This window comes from Camelus ferus, chromosome 23, assembly GCF_009834535.1.
Source record: "Camelus ferus isolate YT-003-E chromosome 23, BCGSAC_Cfer_1.0, whole genome shotgun sequence".
Taxonomy (NCBI): Eukaryota; Metazoa; Chordata; class Mammalia; order Artiodactyla; family Camelidae; genus Camelus; species Camelus ferus.
Window position 1 is genome coordinate 24,592,377 of NC_045718.1, and position 18,941 is coordinate 24,611,317.

Consider the following 18,941-nt stretch of genomic DNA (forward strand, 5'->3'; position numbering starts at 1 on the left):
ACTCAGTGGATAACTTAAAGAGCAGATTAGATAGCACTGAAGAGAACTGTATGAAAGATTGGAGAAAATCACCCAGAATGCAGCAAAGAGAAAATGAGACGCAAACTATGAAAGATAAAGAGGCTTGGAGAATAGAAAGAGAAGATCCAAAATACATTTAGTAAGACTTTATGAAGGAGATATTACAGAATAAAGAGAGAAAAATCTGAAAGATAAGAATTTTCCAGAATTAAATACAAACTAAAGTCCTTGGGTGTGAAGGCAAACCAGGTTCCAAACAGGAAAAATCAAATCAAATCCAAGCTTAGAAAACAAAGAACTGCAGAAACAAGAAGGCAAAAGAGATCAATCTTAAAGTAACCAGAAAGAAAACAACAGCTTACCTAAAAAGGAACAACAATTAAACTGAAAGAATTGTCAAGTCAGAAAACAATAAAATAGCATCTTCAGTGGGCTAAGTTAGGTACAGAATTCTATACCTAACTAAACTACTAACCAAGAATGAAGATGCTATGCACAGACTCACAGACAAAACACGAAAAGGATTCCCTACTGTTGGAAGAGGTGGCTGACAGGACATGACCTCAAGCTGGAGGCTCCTCACTCCCTTCCCTGTTCATGGAATGTGCATTCAGACCACGGTTCCCACATAGGAGCTACTTCAGGGGACGAAGTCTTGAGAGAATAATGGGTTTCTGAGACCATCCTGACTGTATACATGACTGAACCCCATTAAAGCCTCTACATAAACTCTAAGGTTCTGAATGAGTGGGTACAGAGATCTACTTGTCTTGCAACACTTGAGACAAGCCTCAGATATAAGTTCTCTTTTGTATTAAAATTGCTTCCTTACCAATCCAGAGTGGTCTGCTTCTTTCTTTGATCTCTCCTTGCCCTGTGTACAGGGGTTGGTGGGGTTGGAGGGACAGTTTCAAATTTCACCGGGAAACTCCTGAGGCTGTGAACCAACACTTCCTTATATACAATCCCCAGAAAAACTACTACAGAGTGTAAAGAATTTAAGAAACAATGGGAAAATATATATATATATATAAATCCAAAATGAAGGAGTGAAAAGCTAGAATTAACAATGAGTAAAGAAATTAGCAAACAACAAGTTAAATCTAAATGAATGCTGGCTATACAAACAAAATGACTGATTGGGGTTTAAATATAAGATGGATCTATTTTCAGTTTTTTAAGGAATCTTCATACTGTTCTCTATAGTGGCTGTACCAAACTACATTCCCACCAACAGTGTAGAAGGGATCCCTTTTCTCCACAGCCTCTCGGGCATTTATCATTTGTGGTCTTTTTAATGACGGCCATTCTGATTGGTGTGAGGTGACACTTCATGTAGTTTTGACTTGCATTTCTCTGATAATTAGCAAAGCTGAGCATTTTTTCATGTGCCTCTTGGCCATCTGTATGACTTAACTGGAGAAATGTTTAGGCCTTCTGCCCCTTTTTCAACTGAGTTGTTTGTTTTTTTGTTATTGAGTTGTATGAGCTGTTTGTATATTCTGGAAATTAAGCCCTGGTCACATGCATCATCTGCAAATATTTCCTCCCATTCTGTAGGTTGCCTTTTCATTTTGTTTACAGTTTCCTTTGCTGTGCAAAGCTTATAAGTTTAATTAGGCCCCATTTGTTTATTTTTGCTTTTATTTCTATTGCCTTCGTAGACTGCCCTAGGAGAACACTGCTATGATTTATGTCAGAATGTTTTACCTAGTTCTCTTCTAGGAGGTTTATAATGTCTTGTCTTTTGTTTAAGTCTTCAAGCCATTTTGAGATTATTTTTGTGTATGCTGTGAGGGAGGGTTCTAATTTCATTGATTTACATGTGGCTGTCTAACTTTCCCAACACCACTTGTTGAAGAAACTGTCATTTTCTTCCATTGTCAAAGATTAATTGACCATAGGTGTGTGGGTTTATTTCTGGTCTATCTATTCTGTTCCATTGATCCATATGTCTATTTTTGTGCCAGTACTATGCTGTTTTGATTACTGTAGCTGTATAGTATTGTCTGAAGCCTGGAGGGTTACTCCCCCAGCTTCATTCTTTTTCTTCAGTATTGCATTGGCACTACTAGGTCTTTTGTGATTCCATATAAATCTAGCAATCCCACTCACGGGCATATATTTGAAAGAAACTCTAACTCAAAAAGATACATACACCCCAATGTTCACAGCAACACTATTTACAATAGCCAAGACATGGAAGTAACCTAAATATCCATCAACAGATGACTGGATAAAGAAGTTGTGGTGTGTATACACACACACACACACATACTCACACTGGAATACTACTCAGCCATAAAAAATAAAATAATGCCATTTGCAGCAACATGGATGGACCCTGGGACCTGGAGACCATCATACTAAGCAAGCCAGAAAGAGAAAGAAAAATACCATATGACATCACTTGTATGTGGAATCTTTGAGAAAAAAAAAAATGGACACAGAGGAACTTGGTTACCAGGGGGGAAAAGGAGTTGGAAGAGATAAGTTGGGAATTTGAGATTTGTAGATACTAACTACTATATATAGAACAGATAAACAAGATCCTACTGTATAGCCTAGGAAACTATTTAATACCTTGTAATGGCCTATAATGAAAAAGAATATGAAAAGGAATATATATATGTATTTAAATGAATCACTATGCTGTACACCAGAAATTAACACATTGTAAGTTGACTATACTTCAATTTTAAACAATTAAAAACAAAAGTAATAGAGAAGAAAAACAATGTATAAAAACAAATGAACAAAAAAATTTAAAAACCAAGATGAATCTAACATACTGGCTAATACTATAAAACACAGGGGGAAGATGAGCAGAGTATTCCAAGTCCCTTATACATGGATTCCCTTACATGGAATCACAGAGATTGATTAACTTTCATTAAGTCAACTACATTAAGAGTAATGATGAAAAGAGAAATGAAATGTATAATATCCAAACCAACACAAGGGGAAAGAAAGAGAATTTAAGGTAAATTCAATTTAATAATAGAAGAAGAGTGGGAAAGATCAATAAAAATCACAGTAAATGGAAAATAAAAAATAAGATAATAAAAATAAGCCCAAATAACCATAGTAAAAGTAACAAGATTAAACTTGACTATTAAAACAAGTATAAAACAAGAGAAGAAAAAAGATATAGGAGAAATACCAACCAATTATGGAATAGCACTATTAATATTATGCAAAATGTGTTTAAGAACAGAAAGTACTGAAGGTTAAGATGACCATATATTTAAAGATAAAATGAGTAATTCACCAGGAACATAAATTAATACTCAGCCAGTATGTACCCAACAACATGTGCTTAAAGCAAAAATTGATTGAAGTTGTAAGAGGAAATTAACAAAACCACAATGGGAAATTTTAAAACAATTTACACAAAATAGGATAGATCAATTGGGCAATAATAAAGAAATAGAGTATTTGCATAACAATTAACAAGCATGATCTTATGGACATACATAGATCTCAGCACTCAACAAGTAAAAGAATTTTTTTCAAGAACATGTGGAACATTTATGAATTCATCCTTTCATTAAATAACTATTTATTGAATGACTTCTCCGTGCCAGGGAGTCTTCTATGTGAGGCTCTGGGGAATACAGTCATGAAAATGAAGTCTCTGCCCTCAGCTTATGTTGAGCGGAGAAGCTAGACCTTAAATCAGTTCACATTATTTCTAACGTCAAGCAGTGCTAAGTCTATAAAAAGGAAAATAAAGCAGCTTAGCAGGTCAGAGTCATGTGGGAGCTGACCAGGTGGTCAGGGAAGGCCTCTGTGAAAAAAGGACTGAGCCAAGAGCCAAATGAAGTCATGATATAAGCCATGCGAGGAACTAGAGAAAGAAGGAACAGCAAGAGCAATGGCTCTGGAGAGGGTGTGTGCCTGGCTTGCAAGAATCAATAAAGAAACCAACATGCTAAAAGTGATGTGAATAAGGAGATCAGGAGAGGGAGAGCAGCAAGGAGGAGCAGCAGGTTAAAGTGGCTTGGGCTAGAGGAATGGGGTAGAGAGGGTAGGTAGTGGTCAAATTAAAATCTTGAAAGTAGAGGCAAAAGAATTTGGAAAGACTGGATGTGGGGTGTGAAAGAGAAAGGTAAGTCCAGGATGCCTCCAAGGGTGTTATCCCAAGCAACTGTGAGAAAACGGCAGCACCTTTTCTGAGATAGGGAAGACTGGAAAAGACACGTATGGGGCATGGATGAGCTGCTGATAAATGTGAGGTATCTCTTAGGTCCCCAGTAGGTATTTAAGAAGACAGCAGGTTCCTTCAGTTTCACTTCTGCACTGGTGTGGCCTGCCTGGCCTCTCTGCGGATTCAGTGTTATAATTTCTCCCACTGTCATGCAGAAGAAAACATTCAATCTGCTTTCTCTATCACAGAACTATTTCCACCCATCCAAAGGAGTTTTCTAAGCAATAGTAAACTAACATTTAGTGAATGCCTATTACACAAAATCCTTTCACAAATACTGTCTCATTTAAACATAAATATTCTTAAATGCTGGAGAGGGTGTGGAGAAGAGGGAACCCTCCTAAATTGTTGGTGGGAATGTAGTTTGGTGCAGCCATTAAGGAAAACAGTATGGAGATTCCTCAAAAAACTAAAAACAGACTGACCCTATGATCCAGCAATCCCACTCCTGGGCATATATCTGGAGGGAACTTTAATTCAAAAAGACACATGCACCCCAATGTTCATAGCAGCACTATATACAATAGCCAAGACATGGAAACAACCTAAATGTCCATCAACAGGTGACTAGATAAAGAAGCTGTGGTGTATTTATACAATGGAATACTACTCAGCCACAAAAAAGAATACAATAATGCCATTTTCAGCAACGTGGGTGAACCGTCATTCTAAGTGAAGCAAGCCAGAAAGAGAAAGAAAACTACCATATGATATCACTCATATGTGGAATCTAAAAAAAGCAAAAAAGATGACACTAACGAACTCATCTTCAAAACAAAAACAGACCCTCAGACATAGTAAACAATCTTATGGTTACCAGAGGAAAAGAGGATGGGAAGGGATAAATTTGGGAGTTTGAGATTTGCAAATGTTAGCCACTATATACAAAAATAAAGGAAAAAATTTTCTTCTGTATAGCACAGGGAACTATATTCACTATCTTATAATAACCTTTAATGAAAAAGAATATGAAAACAAATTTATATATGTATATGCATAACTGGGACACTGTGCTGTACACCAGAAATTGACACATTATAACTGACTATACTTCAATTAAATAAATAAACAAAATAAATAAACACAAATATCCTTTGCAGAAGGGTGAGACAACTTTGCACCGCTGTTCTCGGCTGCACATCCAGCAACATCATATTGGTAGTTTGAAAATGGCCATGGCAGAGTATTCTACAAATAAGGGACTCTCCCCACCCCTAGCTCCAGAACCAACAGTTTCACATTTATCAGCACACCACAGACTAGATCCTTATTTAAGAGTGAAGGAAACTGAATCTCTAAGAGATCAAGTGAACTGCCAGGACCTAGGTGCTTTGACTCTATGTCAAGGATTATTTCTCTTACAGAAATAAGAGTTCTTACTTCATGTTGGGCTTCATACCAAATGTTTTACATGCATTTTCTCCTCTGATGTTCACAGCTCTACAAAGGAAGTATGATTGTTATTACCACTTTATTGATAAGCAGACTAAAGCCTTGAGAACTTAGTAATTTACTAATAATCAAATGGTCTATTTGAAATAAGAATCCATTCCCTCAAAACCTATGCCATTCTGGGGGGGCGGTATAGCTCAGTGGTAGAGCACACGCCTAGCACGCACAAGGTCAAGCAGTTCGATCACCAGTACAACCATTAAGTAAAAAACAAACAATAATAAATTAAAAAATCTAATTATTCCAAAACAAAACAAAAATAAAAAAAACCTATGCCATTCTGTCTAACTTTGCCAAAGTTTACCTTGCTGAGAAAAATCAAATCAACTATTAATATCTATTAGAAGGTAGAAGGGAAAAAAAGGAGTGAAGTTATCAAAGGCACAAATTAAGTCCATATAACATTGAATGACACTTCTCCAATACTCCAGGAAAATCCCTTGAAAGAGGTGAAATTCTGAACAATCTTTTAGCTACAGAAGAGAAAATGTCTGACACACACAGAGACATTCCAACATAGCGTGTGGCTTAGGAGAAAGCTTCAAGGCAAAACTGTGATCACCTGATACACGGGGAGGGGTTAGTGAACAAGTCCACTTAAGAAGAGCAGGAAAGAACCTCTGTGGAATATGAAACAATAGAAATGGGGTTTTCCGCGTGCTCCGGCAAAGGGCTTTGAAGTGGAAACAAAAAGCAAAACAGATTCCATTTTAAATCTTAAAAATTGATATTCCAGGTAGTACAGTATCTTTTCAGAATTTTATTGTCTACTACTTAATGAGATAATGTATTTTCTGGACCTTCTACTTGGTAAAAAGGAAAAAGATATATATTAAAGAACAAGATCCATCTCCCATGTTCCTCTCTTCCCCATCACCCATCTGGCTCATTTAGCAGCCTCTCCTAGTCAGATCTTGGCAAGAGCAGCGACTGGGTTGACCTGAAGCATTTTCAGTGGCAATCAGGGTGACTTCCAGCCTGGGAACTTTAAGGAATTCCTCCCACCAGAGAATAAAATAACGCTTAACGGTAAGCTCTCAGAGATTTGGTGTTAATGGGAAAATTGTCCCAATTAGTGTGTTTGAAGTTTCCAAGAAAAAAAATCTAGAGGTATACAAACTCAAAATATATTGGAACACACACGATTCCCAGAATTCCTAGCTCCTATATAATTTCCCCCATTTCAAAATTAAATGTCTCATTATCTCCGAAAGAAAAGAAATCAAATAAAGTTTTAAATGTTTTAAGAGTAAATGCCCTTAAGTACTAAATGCTTTAAAAGTAAAATTCAGATTTTTAAAATTCAAATTATTTCAAGGACTTAAATAGCATCCCAAACATATTATAACCTGTCTCCATAACTTCCACTGAGAACCCTGTTCCTATCCAAAAAGTGCTCAGAGTTCAGTCCATGATACTTCCTGATCCAATGATTTTTATCAGAAATTTACAGAATAAACAGTCTCTCTATGAAAGAGTTAAAGAGTTCATTTTTTTTTAATATTAATTACTGAATGGTCTTAGTACGGATTGAACCGTGTCCTTTCAAAACTCATATGTTAAAGTCCTAGCCCCATCATTTCAGAATGTGATTTTATTGAGAAATAAGGTTGTTTCAGATGTAGGTAGTTCAGATGAGGTCATGCTGGAGTAGGCTGGGCCAATAATCCAGTATGACTGGTGTCCTAATCAAAAAGGGAGAATTGACACAGCACACAGGGAGACCACCCTGTGAACATTAAGACAGAGATCAGTGCATCAACAAGCCAAGGACCACCAAAGAGTGCCAGTGAACCACCAGGAGCCAGGAGAGAGGCAAGGACAGACTCCCCCTCAGAGTCCTCAGAAAGTAACAACCCTGCCAGCATCCTGACTTCAGACTTCTAGTCCTCCAGAACCCTGAGACAGTAAATGTTTGTTGCTTAAGCCACACAGCTGGTGGTACTTTGTTACGGCAGCCCTCACAAATTAACCCTTTGCTGTGCCTTCCTGGGCACCTATCCTCAAGTCCACACAGTTCTCAAAACAAAAGAAGGTGGCAAAAAAATAACCTGTAAAAATCATTCTTTTTCAGGAAATTTTCTACATAACATGAGCGTTCGATAAGCCTCGGCTGCCTCATATGTGAAATAAAGTGAACATCCACCACTTAGAGCCAGACAATGTACCCAGTTCAGTGTCTGGTCCACACCAATGACTCACAAAATGGTAGCTGTCATTACTGGAAATAAGAATTATGCTACTAAGCCTGTGTCACTAAGACATGGGAACTGAGTGTTTCCTCAGGAGTCCCCGCCAGCGGGGCTATCTTCAACAGCCGACTTCACCAGGCTCCAACTCTCCAGGGACCTGAACCAGCATCTTACATTCACATCCAAACCCCAGACTTTCCAACAGCACACCCCCCACCTCCCTGCTTTATGTCACCATCATCTGTAGTCGCTGCCCCAAACGCAAACCACTCCTCCTCTCTCCCTCTCACGCTGTTTCCTCTCTCCCTGACCCATTCTTTCACTATCCTATTCCCTCACAAATCCTCCCTTCCAAGCCACCTTCCCATAGGAAGTCTCCATCTGCCTCCCACTTTAGCTCAGAGTTCTCCACTGACGCCCCCACCTCCCCTGTGGCCCTCCCCAGTGGAGTCTGCCCCTCCTCCCGCATCCCAGATACACCAGGGTTGGGAGGTGGGTCAGCATTTTATCCACACCCAGTGTCTCATGTCTCTGTCTTCAGAGAAAACACCTGCCATTTTGAGGTGAATGCCACCTAACTCTTTTCTTCATTGTCAGTTGCCACCTGAAGGCTGCTCAATAATTCTTATTAAAAAAAAAAAATGTGATGCCTGACTCACTGCCTTTCTCACCATTTTAAGCTCTTATTATCCGGGTAACTTTAACATCCATGTTCCCACTCTGCATACTCAAGTCCCCTGATCTCAGTCCCAGGATCTTCATTCTGGTTTAACTTCCTTTTCTACCCAAGCTGCATTCTACAATCAATCACTCTGCGTATTTTTACTAATTAATCCCAAATTTGTTATCTTGTCCTTCACATGCAAAATCTCAACTCTTGTCAGTCCAGTACATCCAGATTTGACCCTATGATCTGTCACCTCAATCTCTTATCAATAGTCTTCTCAACCATATCCTATTACTTTAGACACACCTCCTCAATGAAATCCCAATCCAGGCTCAAACAACTGGTTAACTTCAGCAATTATGACCAGGCTACTAAGAGCTAGAGCGCCACCGAGAAATTCACACAGGTGGGCAGTATTCAGGCATTACGTGTTCATCTTCTGAACTACAAGTCATCCTGGAAACTGTCTGTGTGTCCAGAGGCAACTTCTACCTCCAAAACACCACCGTTTTTCTGTAACCCCTCACTTACCCTTCTGCCACTCCCTTCTCTCATCAAATCAGTCTCTTTTCTGTTTCTCTGAGAAACAAGAGTCCATCAAATAGGAAATCACTCAACATCCTGCATCCTCACCTATCAGCTTTTCCATGACCATACCTGTCAACGGTCTGCTCCTCTCCCATCACACTCAGCCAAACGTCTTCTGCCAAAAACTAATCCTTCAGCTTAGCATCCTGCCTTGCTTCCTTGAAATCCTAGTTTTATGAATCACCTGTCCTCTCTTTGGGATATTTTCTCTCTTCTATTCTATTGACTCTTTTCCAGCAGTATTTAAACACTCTCTCCCCTCTCCCCACCTTAAAAAAAAAAAAAAGTTCTTTCTTAACTCTAAACCCCAGTAACCACTGTTTATTGAGAATTGACTGTGTGAAAGGGATTGTGCTAAGTTTGGGACATCCAGTATTTTAATCCTCAGTATCAACCTTATAGAGTAGATAATACTATCCCCAGTTACTGAAACTGAAGCCCAAAGTAGCTAAGATCACACAACATTAGTAACCGATGGAGCCAGTCTTCCAACCAGGCATCAGACTCCAGAGTCTATGTTTTTAACCACAATGTCCATGACAGAAATCTACTTCATTCGCTTGCTCCATTTTCTTACCCGTCATTTCAGCCTCCTGACTCTACAACTCCAATGAACTTTTGGTGTAGCTTTTATTTTCAGTAACCTTATGAATGGTCAGAGTTGACAACATCTGCTTAAAACTTTTTAGATTTCCAAACACTGCTCATTCCTATTTCTCCTCCTATTTACCTGGATCCTCCTTTCCAGAATCCCTTATCATTTCTCTTCTTCACCATCTTTTAAATGCTTGTGTGAGCCACAGTTCTAGCCGCCTTCTTCCTTCTTTCCTCAGTCTCCAGACTCTCTGTAAATGACCTCATTTATTCCAATGGCTTCTGCTGTCATCCATGTAAGTTTCAAGTGGACAGAACAGTTACTTGGCACTATTCACACTAACACTGACGTTGGAAATGCTGAGGAGTAAAGCCTAGAGACTGACAGGCCACCCAAACAGATCCATACAAGGAGGCATTTACTTTGATAAATTCACCATCAACCAAGGTCTTGCCCTCAGACTTGCAAACTCAGAAACTTTGACTTGACACTGTCAAGATATTTAAAGCAACAAAGACAGATGTATAAAACCAGTATGCCAAAATATGAGTTACCAATGAGGAATATAACTGTCTGATGAATGTGATGTGCATGCCAGTCTGACCAGAGCATTCTCTCCCCATAAGCAAAGTCCATGAGGTTAAATTAGGAGGCTGTTTGATGAACATGCAACCAAAACAAGAAAAATAGTATGATTCAAATATGTAATGACATCATTACATATTTATATGGGTAAATAGCCTATCACCATAGTTGGAACTGTTGCTCATGGTAGACTGGTTATTTAAGTGTAGAATGAACGAACTCTCTGAACCCTAGATAGAACTTGGCAAAAAAAAAAAAAAATCATTCAAAAAATGGGCAGAGGATCTGAGTAGACATTTTTCCAAAGACATATAGACGGCCAACAGGTAACTGAAAAGTATTCGACATCACGAATTATCAAGGAAATGCAAATCGAAATCACAAGAGATCACTTCATAACCTGTCAGAATGGCTATCAACCAAAAGACAAGAAATAGTGTTGGTGAGGGTGCAGAGAAAAGGGAACCCTTGTGCACTGTTGGTGGGAATGTAAATTGGTGCAGCCACTATGGAAAGCAGTAGGGAAGGAGGCTCCTCAAAAAATTAAGAATAGAACTACCCATATGATTCAGCAATTCTACTTCTGGGGATTTATTTTAAAAAAAAACTAAAAACTCTAACTCAAAAACATATATATATCCCCATGTTCACTGCAGCATTATTTACAATAGCCAAGACATGGAAGCAACCTAAGCATCCACTGACAGAATGGATAAAGATGTGGTATACACATGAACGAACACACACACACACACACACACACACACACACACACGTGCGCGAGTATTACTCTGCCATAAAAAGAAATTTTTCCATTTGCAAGTATCATGGATGAACCTTGAGGGCATTATGCTAAATGAAGTAAGTCAGACAGAAAAATACAAATACCAAATGCTCTCACTTACATGTGGAGTCTAAAAATTAAAAAAAAAAAAAAAAAAAAAAACCCTCACAGATAGAGAACAGATTAGTGGTTGCCAGAGGCAGAGGGTGAGAGTGGACAAAATGGGAGAAGGGGGTCAAAAGGTACAAACTTCCAGTTATAAAATAAAAAAGTCATGGAGATGTAATATACAACACTGTGACTATAGCCAATATTGTATTGCACATTTGAAAGTTGCTAAGAGGGTAAATCTTAAATGTTCTCATCATAGGAAAAAACATTTTTTAACATGTATGGTCATGGATCTTAACTAGAATTATTGTGCTGATCATTTCACAATACATACAAATATCAAATCAGTATGTTGTACACCTGAAACTAGTAATATTACATGTCAATTATAACACAATTTTTAAAAAAGAACTTGGTTGTACGAATGTCTGTTTCTATGACTCTTTTTCATTGTTGACCTTCCACACTTTTGGCTGATTTTTATTTTGAATAAGTTAATAAATACATAAGGAGCTTACTCTCAAGACTACCACCCTGAGAGTAATGGTATCTCTGAAAGCTAACTTTACATCTTTCCTCCTTCTTTCTAAGTCAATTTCATACTTTAACCTACAGAAGGCAATCATATTTCCCTTTTTTCCATGTTCTAAGGGCCAGATCCAGTCTGCTGGAATCTACCACCTCAGGTTAAAGTCTCCTATCATCATAGGAAACAAAATTATCATTGTCTAACCAAAATCTCTTGCTCTTAAATTTTAGTTCATTTCCTTTAGCTAGATTTCTCTTGGACTTAAAAGACCAAGCTTTCTCCTCATAAAAACCCTTTTCCTGTAGGATGTGCTGTAGGCAAAGGGAGACTACTAGCTTCTGGGCTCCTTTTCCCACACGTATTGAAATTGAAAACATTGAACCTGAAGTTGAGTTCATGTAAATATGTGTAGGTTTTCAAGGTCTGAACGTGAAATACTTTTCTTGCAAATATCTTTCTACTCTATTGCTCAGGAAAATATTTCTACAAGAATCTGTTCATGAAAGAAGCCCTGGAGTGTTCTTTAACACTGTGTAGGTCCTGCAGAACCCTGCAAAGTCACTGAGGACTCGGAGGTTTTAATACAATGAAACTCTTAATCACAGAGAATCAACGAATGGATTTCTCCCTGTCAATCAAGTCCTTGCCACTTTGAGTTTCTTTGCAGTCCCTTATCTTTCACTATAGTATGATTACTACCAAACTCCATGGTTTTAATGATCTACCAATGCACAGATTTTATAGATAAAAGAAATCTGGCAAGGTTAAACACTGGCTTAAATGACAGGAATAATGAAAAGAACACAAATCTTCCCTTCCAAATTGGACGTTCTTTCTACTACACTGCACTTGCATTTTGCAAAATACTGGTTGAATCATTCATCAAAACTGGTTTCAATTTTAGCTTCATGAACAAAACAACCTTTCCAGTAGTTGGAAATAGCAATATAATGCCAAAGATTTCCAAGTCCTCCTCTCCCATTCTCTTTAAAAATTCTCTCCAAACAGGCTTTCACTCCCATCATTTCTTCTTGAGACATCAATGATTTCCACATTGCTGAACAGATTAGCCAATTCTGTCTTCTTAACCAATTAGGGCTTCTTCCTTGAAAAGCTTCCCTCTCTTGACTTCCAGAACAACATACTCTTCTCCACTCTGTCTTCAATTTCTCAGGCTACTTCGTCCTTTTATTCTCATCTCCAACTGTTAAACATTGGAGTATTTCAAGGCTGGGTCCTCAGACCTTCATTGTTCTTCATTTAATCAGTCCCTTAGTGGTCCTCCCTAGCCTCAGAGCCCTGATTACCATCTGCTGTGTGCCTCTGGATCCCACATTTGTATCTCTGACCCAGACTTCTTGAACCCTAATCTCATATATCCAACTGCCTTTGTAATATCTCCACTTAGGTAACAAAGGCATCTCAAACACATCCAAAAATAAAAGCCTCAGTCTCCCACTCTTTCTCAAACCTGCTTCTTGCTCATTCTTCTCCAACCCAGCAAATGGCTATGCTATGCTTCCACTCACTCAAGCCAAATCCTCAGAATCTATCTCATCTCCTGCCATTTCTCTCACACATCACATCCAGTTCATCAATACATTATTTTGATTTCATCTCCAAAATATACACAGAATTCAATTATTTCTCCAAACTTCTACAGCTACCAGCTTCACCCAAGACATATCATCCTCTTCTGCCTGAATGATGCAATAGCCTCCCCTCCTCCCTGTTTCTGCCTTTGCTCCACTTTAGACTATTCTCAAACAACAGTCAGAATGGTTGTGTTTCAGGGAAGCAGGAAGGTCCTGAGCTCACCTCCTCCCACAGACACACTGAAGTACAACTATATATGGAGTAACTATTTCAGAACCTGCAGACTAGCAGAAGACATAGTCCACAACTAAGGATACAAAGAAAAGGCCACATTGAGACAGGGGTGGTGCAGAGACGTGGTCTAGTCAAACCTATTACCCTAATGCAGCAACCAACCAGCGGGAAGGAAATCACAACCATGGAGGTCCCCCCATGAGGAACGAGGGCTCTGAGCCCCACATCAGCCTCCCTGCACCAGGAATACAAGCCTCCATAACATCTGGCTTTGAAAACCGGTGAGGCATACGTTCAGGAGAGCCAGAGGCTGTGGGAAACCGAGACTCAGCTCTTGAAGGGCTTGTATACAAACTCACTCACTCTGAGTCCCAGTGCAGAGGCAGCAGCTTGTAAAAGGACTGGGTCATATGAGAAGGAGATTCAATGACTCATTCTAGGGCAAGTGTGGGGATCTGGTGGAACTTTCTCTGGGGATGGAAGCACTGAAGAGTGCCAATTTTTACTCTCTATCCACCTAGCTGACCTGGCACTGGCAGGCACCATTTCTATCACTCTCCATCAACCTATCTAACACCAGGAGCCCTACCCCAGCATTTCTCAGAGGACCTGCCCTGCTCAATCTGGTTCCCACCTCCACTGACCCCTCCAAAGTAGCTTCCCCTCAGGGTGGGAGGGGACAGCCAACACACCGATGCACTGACAGCCAGATCTCAGAGACATCCACGACAGGGACCAGCCCCATCTACCTGGGCATCCACAACTGTCACAGTGGAGAGACACAGCTGGCTGGGCCAGGGGTCAGCCCAACCCACCAGCATGCCACAGCAATCTCTGTCCACCCACAACAGAGGGCGCATGCAGCCCACACAGGGGTACCCCTAGAGTGAGCTCCATGCCAGAAAAGGCAACAAAGACCAAGTATTTATTTCTTACTATAAATCACAATATCACATATAAATCATAATGCCATAATATCCACACAGAAACCTGTACACCAATGTTTACAGGAGTATTATTCATAACAGCCAAAAAGTGGAAACAACCCAAATATCCATTACAGATTAAAAGATAAATAAATACGGTATATCTATAACATGGAATATTATTTGGCCATAAAAAGGAATAAACATGCTACAACATGGATGAGTCTTAAAAACATTAAAGTGAAAGAAGCCAGTCCAAAAAAGACCACATATTTTATGATTCTATTCATGTCAAAGTCCAGAATAGGAAAATCCACAGAGACAAAAGTATTAGTATTAGTATTGCTTAGCGCTGAGGGGAGGATGATATGGGGGCAGGAGGACTGACAAATAAAAGGCCCAGGGTTTCTCTCTGAAGCGAGAAAAATGTTCCAAGCTTTACAAGGTGATGGCTGCATATCTCTCTGCATATACTATAAACCACAGAACTGTACATTTAAAGTGAATGATTGTATGGTAAGGGAATTATATCTCAATAAATCTGTTTTAAAAATTAATACATTAAACAAGATTATGGAAGTGGGAAACCCATCTTAAGCAGAGTTAGCATCAGAAAGTTGCCTTGACTTGCCATGAGCCTGGTCCTCTCTGGTACTTCCTTCTACCATGAGTATGCAGCTGGTCCTCCAACACTAGCTTCCTACATGCACATCTTCTGAGTGATTCTATCACCTCCTTGTCAACTTGTTAGACTTACTCCTCTTGTATGTCTATATTTTCCATGTATTTTAATTCCTACCCTCATCTGAAACACATCTTGCCCCAAACTACAATGCAGAGATCCAAAGCAATCATCTACAAAGGCCTAAAGGTCTTGATCAAACGCCTGAGACTGTATCGCATATCATATCCATTATTTCATCTAGCTAAATGCAACAGCAGATCTCAAAGGACTGTGAAAAGCTGTAAGCAGCCAAGGTTACTAATTATTGTATTAAATTCCACACATCATTTCTTTGCCTGTCAGTTGTACCAACTTTATGAATATGTGTCAGGGACCGTGAGAAACCACCAAAGGTAAAACTGTCAGTTGTAAAACGTACAGTTAGAAGTGACCTTAGAGACGTTCAAATCCAGTTCTCTCATCACATGTTTGAGGAAACGGATTCAAAAAGGCAGACCTTTTTTCTCTTTTCCATTATGGTTTAAATTAGACAAGATATAGACAGAGTTTTCTAACGTCACTCACTAAAACAGCCAACCCCCATTCAAGGCCCTTTCTGTCCACTGGTGGTTCCAAGCTGATCACCAATCAGAAGTACCAGGGAATCAAAAACTCTTAATGATTGTACAAACGCACAAACCGAAAATGTCACACAAAGACAGTATTACAATCCATTTTAGTGAGCTAGTAAACTAAAGGTTATTACCATTTTTGATTTCTATTTCCCTTTCTCTTCAAAAATACTTTAAATAGTTTTAGATAACACTTGGTTGCTTCTCTCTACTTTGAATCACAATGGAAATAAAATTAATAATTTTGCTGAATTATACCATTAATTTTATGGAACCAATTAATCATTTTCTCATACTACTTACTTCAAAATCATTTGTTTATTAGCTCTTATTTATTAATCATTTGTTATTAGCATTCCAACTTTCCTCTACTCTGAATCATAACTACTGAAGTATAGGAACGTTAACTACAACAAACTTTCCCATTTGGTAACAACCGGAAGGCAGCATGTCACAATACAGTTTATTCCAATAATTCCTCATATCGTATCAAAATATCATGATGATGTAGTTTGCCCTTATGACTTGAGGCAATTTTTGTGCTCTGTTTACAGCAACATTTCATAAGAGTTTTTGGAGGAAAGCAAATTGTGGTGCTAGAGAAAATGTTTGCTTTATTTTTTAGCCAATTTCAGATTCACCCTATAGAAGAAACATACTTAGGCTATTCCAAAATAACAGGTCTTGAACTGCATCACAACTGGAATCTTGACATTTAATAAATTAAAACATTATATATAACACATGAGGTATCTCACTAAAGCAGCAAACAGTAACTGATTATTCAACTCTTTATTCAAATATAAAGAACATCTCACGTTTAATCAATGTAGAAATTACTAAAATATATGTATATCCTGGAAGAGAATAGGTAGTTTTTTTTTCATTTGAAGAACAAAAAAACCCAGAGTTCTAGTTCCCTCTAAATTTCTCCCCCTGCCAATTTGTTTAATGGCTGAAACCTGCCCCACATCGAATATCTAGCAGTAATTTGAACACATATATGTTTGTCAAATGCACAAGAATTTGAGCTTCTCAATATCATGCTCTCATTGTGAAGAGGCTGTGAAAAGGTCTTCCAGCAAAGAGAGGGAATTTCAATAAAAATGTGGGAGAAAACAGTGGGGGAGGATTTTTAAGAAACTAATGCTTTATTTCTTCCACTGGGCAGGGACTTGTGCTAATGAAACTCAGGTGGATGTTAGACAGCCAGCCCCAGGGCTCCTTCTGCAATGCTACCCCGGCTGATGACAATGAGCGCTCCTATATGCCTCACAGAAAGGTGCCTCTTTAAAGAGAAACTGAAAAAAGCAAAGAGGATCAAATTGCACTGGAGCAGCTGAAACCCATGGCTTTAGGGCAAAAAAAAAATATTGTGCTTCACCTACCTTTAAAGAGCACCGACATACCAAACTGCATGCATTTCTAATGGATAAAACATGGACATAATGTTTATAATCATCTGTGAACCTAACTAATGATGGTCTGGTGCAAAGGTGAATAGATTTAATTAAGAAATGAATGGCTTCTCTCTTATTTTCATCTCTTCAACTCATTAGTAGTTATTACAGCCTCCCTTGTCTCACACAGGTTTTTCTCCCCCTTACTTGAGAGTTATCTTGAGAACGCTCTCAACCTGGATGTTAGCCCCTAAAGCATTGTTGCGGAATACCCATGTCCCAGTCGGCCTTCCTAATTAAACATTCTTTAGTTCTAAAAAAAAAAAATTTTTTTTTTAATCACTTAACTCTTATTTTGATGTCGCTGCTCTGGTTTTCCTAACTCCACATTTCCAGGTTTGGGTACCACCTCACAAGCACTCTATAAACAAGCAATCTACATGGCTGAGACTTAAGTAGGTATCACAGAGCAAACCCAGATGCAAGCGAGCAATTCTTTGTTACAATTGTATTCAGCTACATTAAAAAAAAATGGTTTTGAAACTTCCTGACACTTTCATAGCATAAGAAATAAATGTAAGCATAAGAAATAAAACAGAATAAATCTTTCCCTTACCTGGATCATGGAAAGGCACCAAAGCAAAGTTGAAAAGAGGTCTCTTAGGTCTTTTCAAAGACGTCTCCAAAATTTTGGAAGCTCCCTCGATAACCTGAACTAAATCATCATACATGGAACCAGTCACATCAAACACAAAAGCCAAGGTGGAGGCCCCCTCGGGAATTTCCTCAGCCCTGATGTCTGACTGGGGGCTTGCATCCCGAGCTAGGGAAGAATAAAGAAGAGCGAACAAGAATACTGTGTGGACAATGTCCCAGGAACTCATTTTGTCTTTCTTTTCTTTTTCCTTTTTTCCTGAGCGCCTAAGCCCTGTGCTTACCCCCACCTCAACAACCGGCAGCAGGTTTCTTCTCAGGGCAATTCATTCGATTCCTGAAATCTCTTTGAACTCCCAAAAAGTTTGGGGCTGAGAATCAGATGGGGACAAGCACCAAAGCTGAACCCCTGCAGGGGCCGGGCGGCCAGAGATGCGGCCGCTTTTGTCCCGACGCAGCTTCCTCCGGGACGGCCGAGTGCCCGGGCCCGGGCGGCGTGTGGCGGAGTGCGGGCGGCGCGCCCGGCCCATGCCCCGGGGGCCGCTCCGAGCCAGCGGCGCCGCGCCGAGTCCGCTGCCCTCGCCGCCCTCGCCGCCCTCGCCGCCGCGCCGCTCTGCGCCCGGCCAGCCGCTGCGGCTCCCAACTTTCCACTGCGCGCGCCCGCCGGCGAGCAGGAGGGGAGGGGAAGCCGGGCTCGGCCTCGCCTCCTGATTGGCCAGCGGAGGCCCGGTTCCTTGGCTCTGCCCCGCCTCCCGGAGGGCGACTTCTCCCTCCGCTGATTCTCGAGTCGATTCAGTCCCAAGGAAGCGCTCCCCGCGTCCCACCCGCACTGCTCCTCACCTCCAAAAGCCCAGTGTAAACAACGGCTTGCAAGAGTGTGTGGCAAAGACCCGAGCCGAGGGACACCACGCTAACCAGCAAAAAGGGAACTGTACTTTTCTATTGTGTACAAGGCTGCTTCAGACACCTCTTAAATAATCCGCACCCTCGGAGCTCCCGCAAAAAGCCGAGACGCCGCAGCCCAGCCACCCGTCCTCAGCCCAGCCGGGAGAGGGAGCTGGGAAGTCCCCTCAGCTGGGCTGCAGCCACTCTCCATCACTC

General features: G+C 40.0%; 1 protein-coding gene across 1 annotated transcript in view; it reads right to left on the bottom strand.

The window, feature by feature from the left end:
* The window catches only part of HMCN1 (hemicentin 1), a 399,750-nt gene extending 381,631 nt beyond the window's left edge, over window positions 1-18,119 (bottom strand). Inside the window, 1 exon segment of the mRNA XM_006185542.3 lies at window positions 17,803-18,119. Coding sequence (XP_006185604.2) covers window positions 17,803-18,070 — 268 coding nt within the window. The 5' untranslated portion in view covers window positions 18,071-18,119.
* Between the last annotated feature and the right edge of the window lie 822 nt (window positions 18,120-18,941).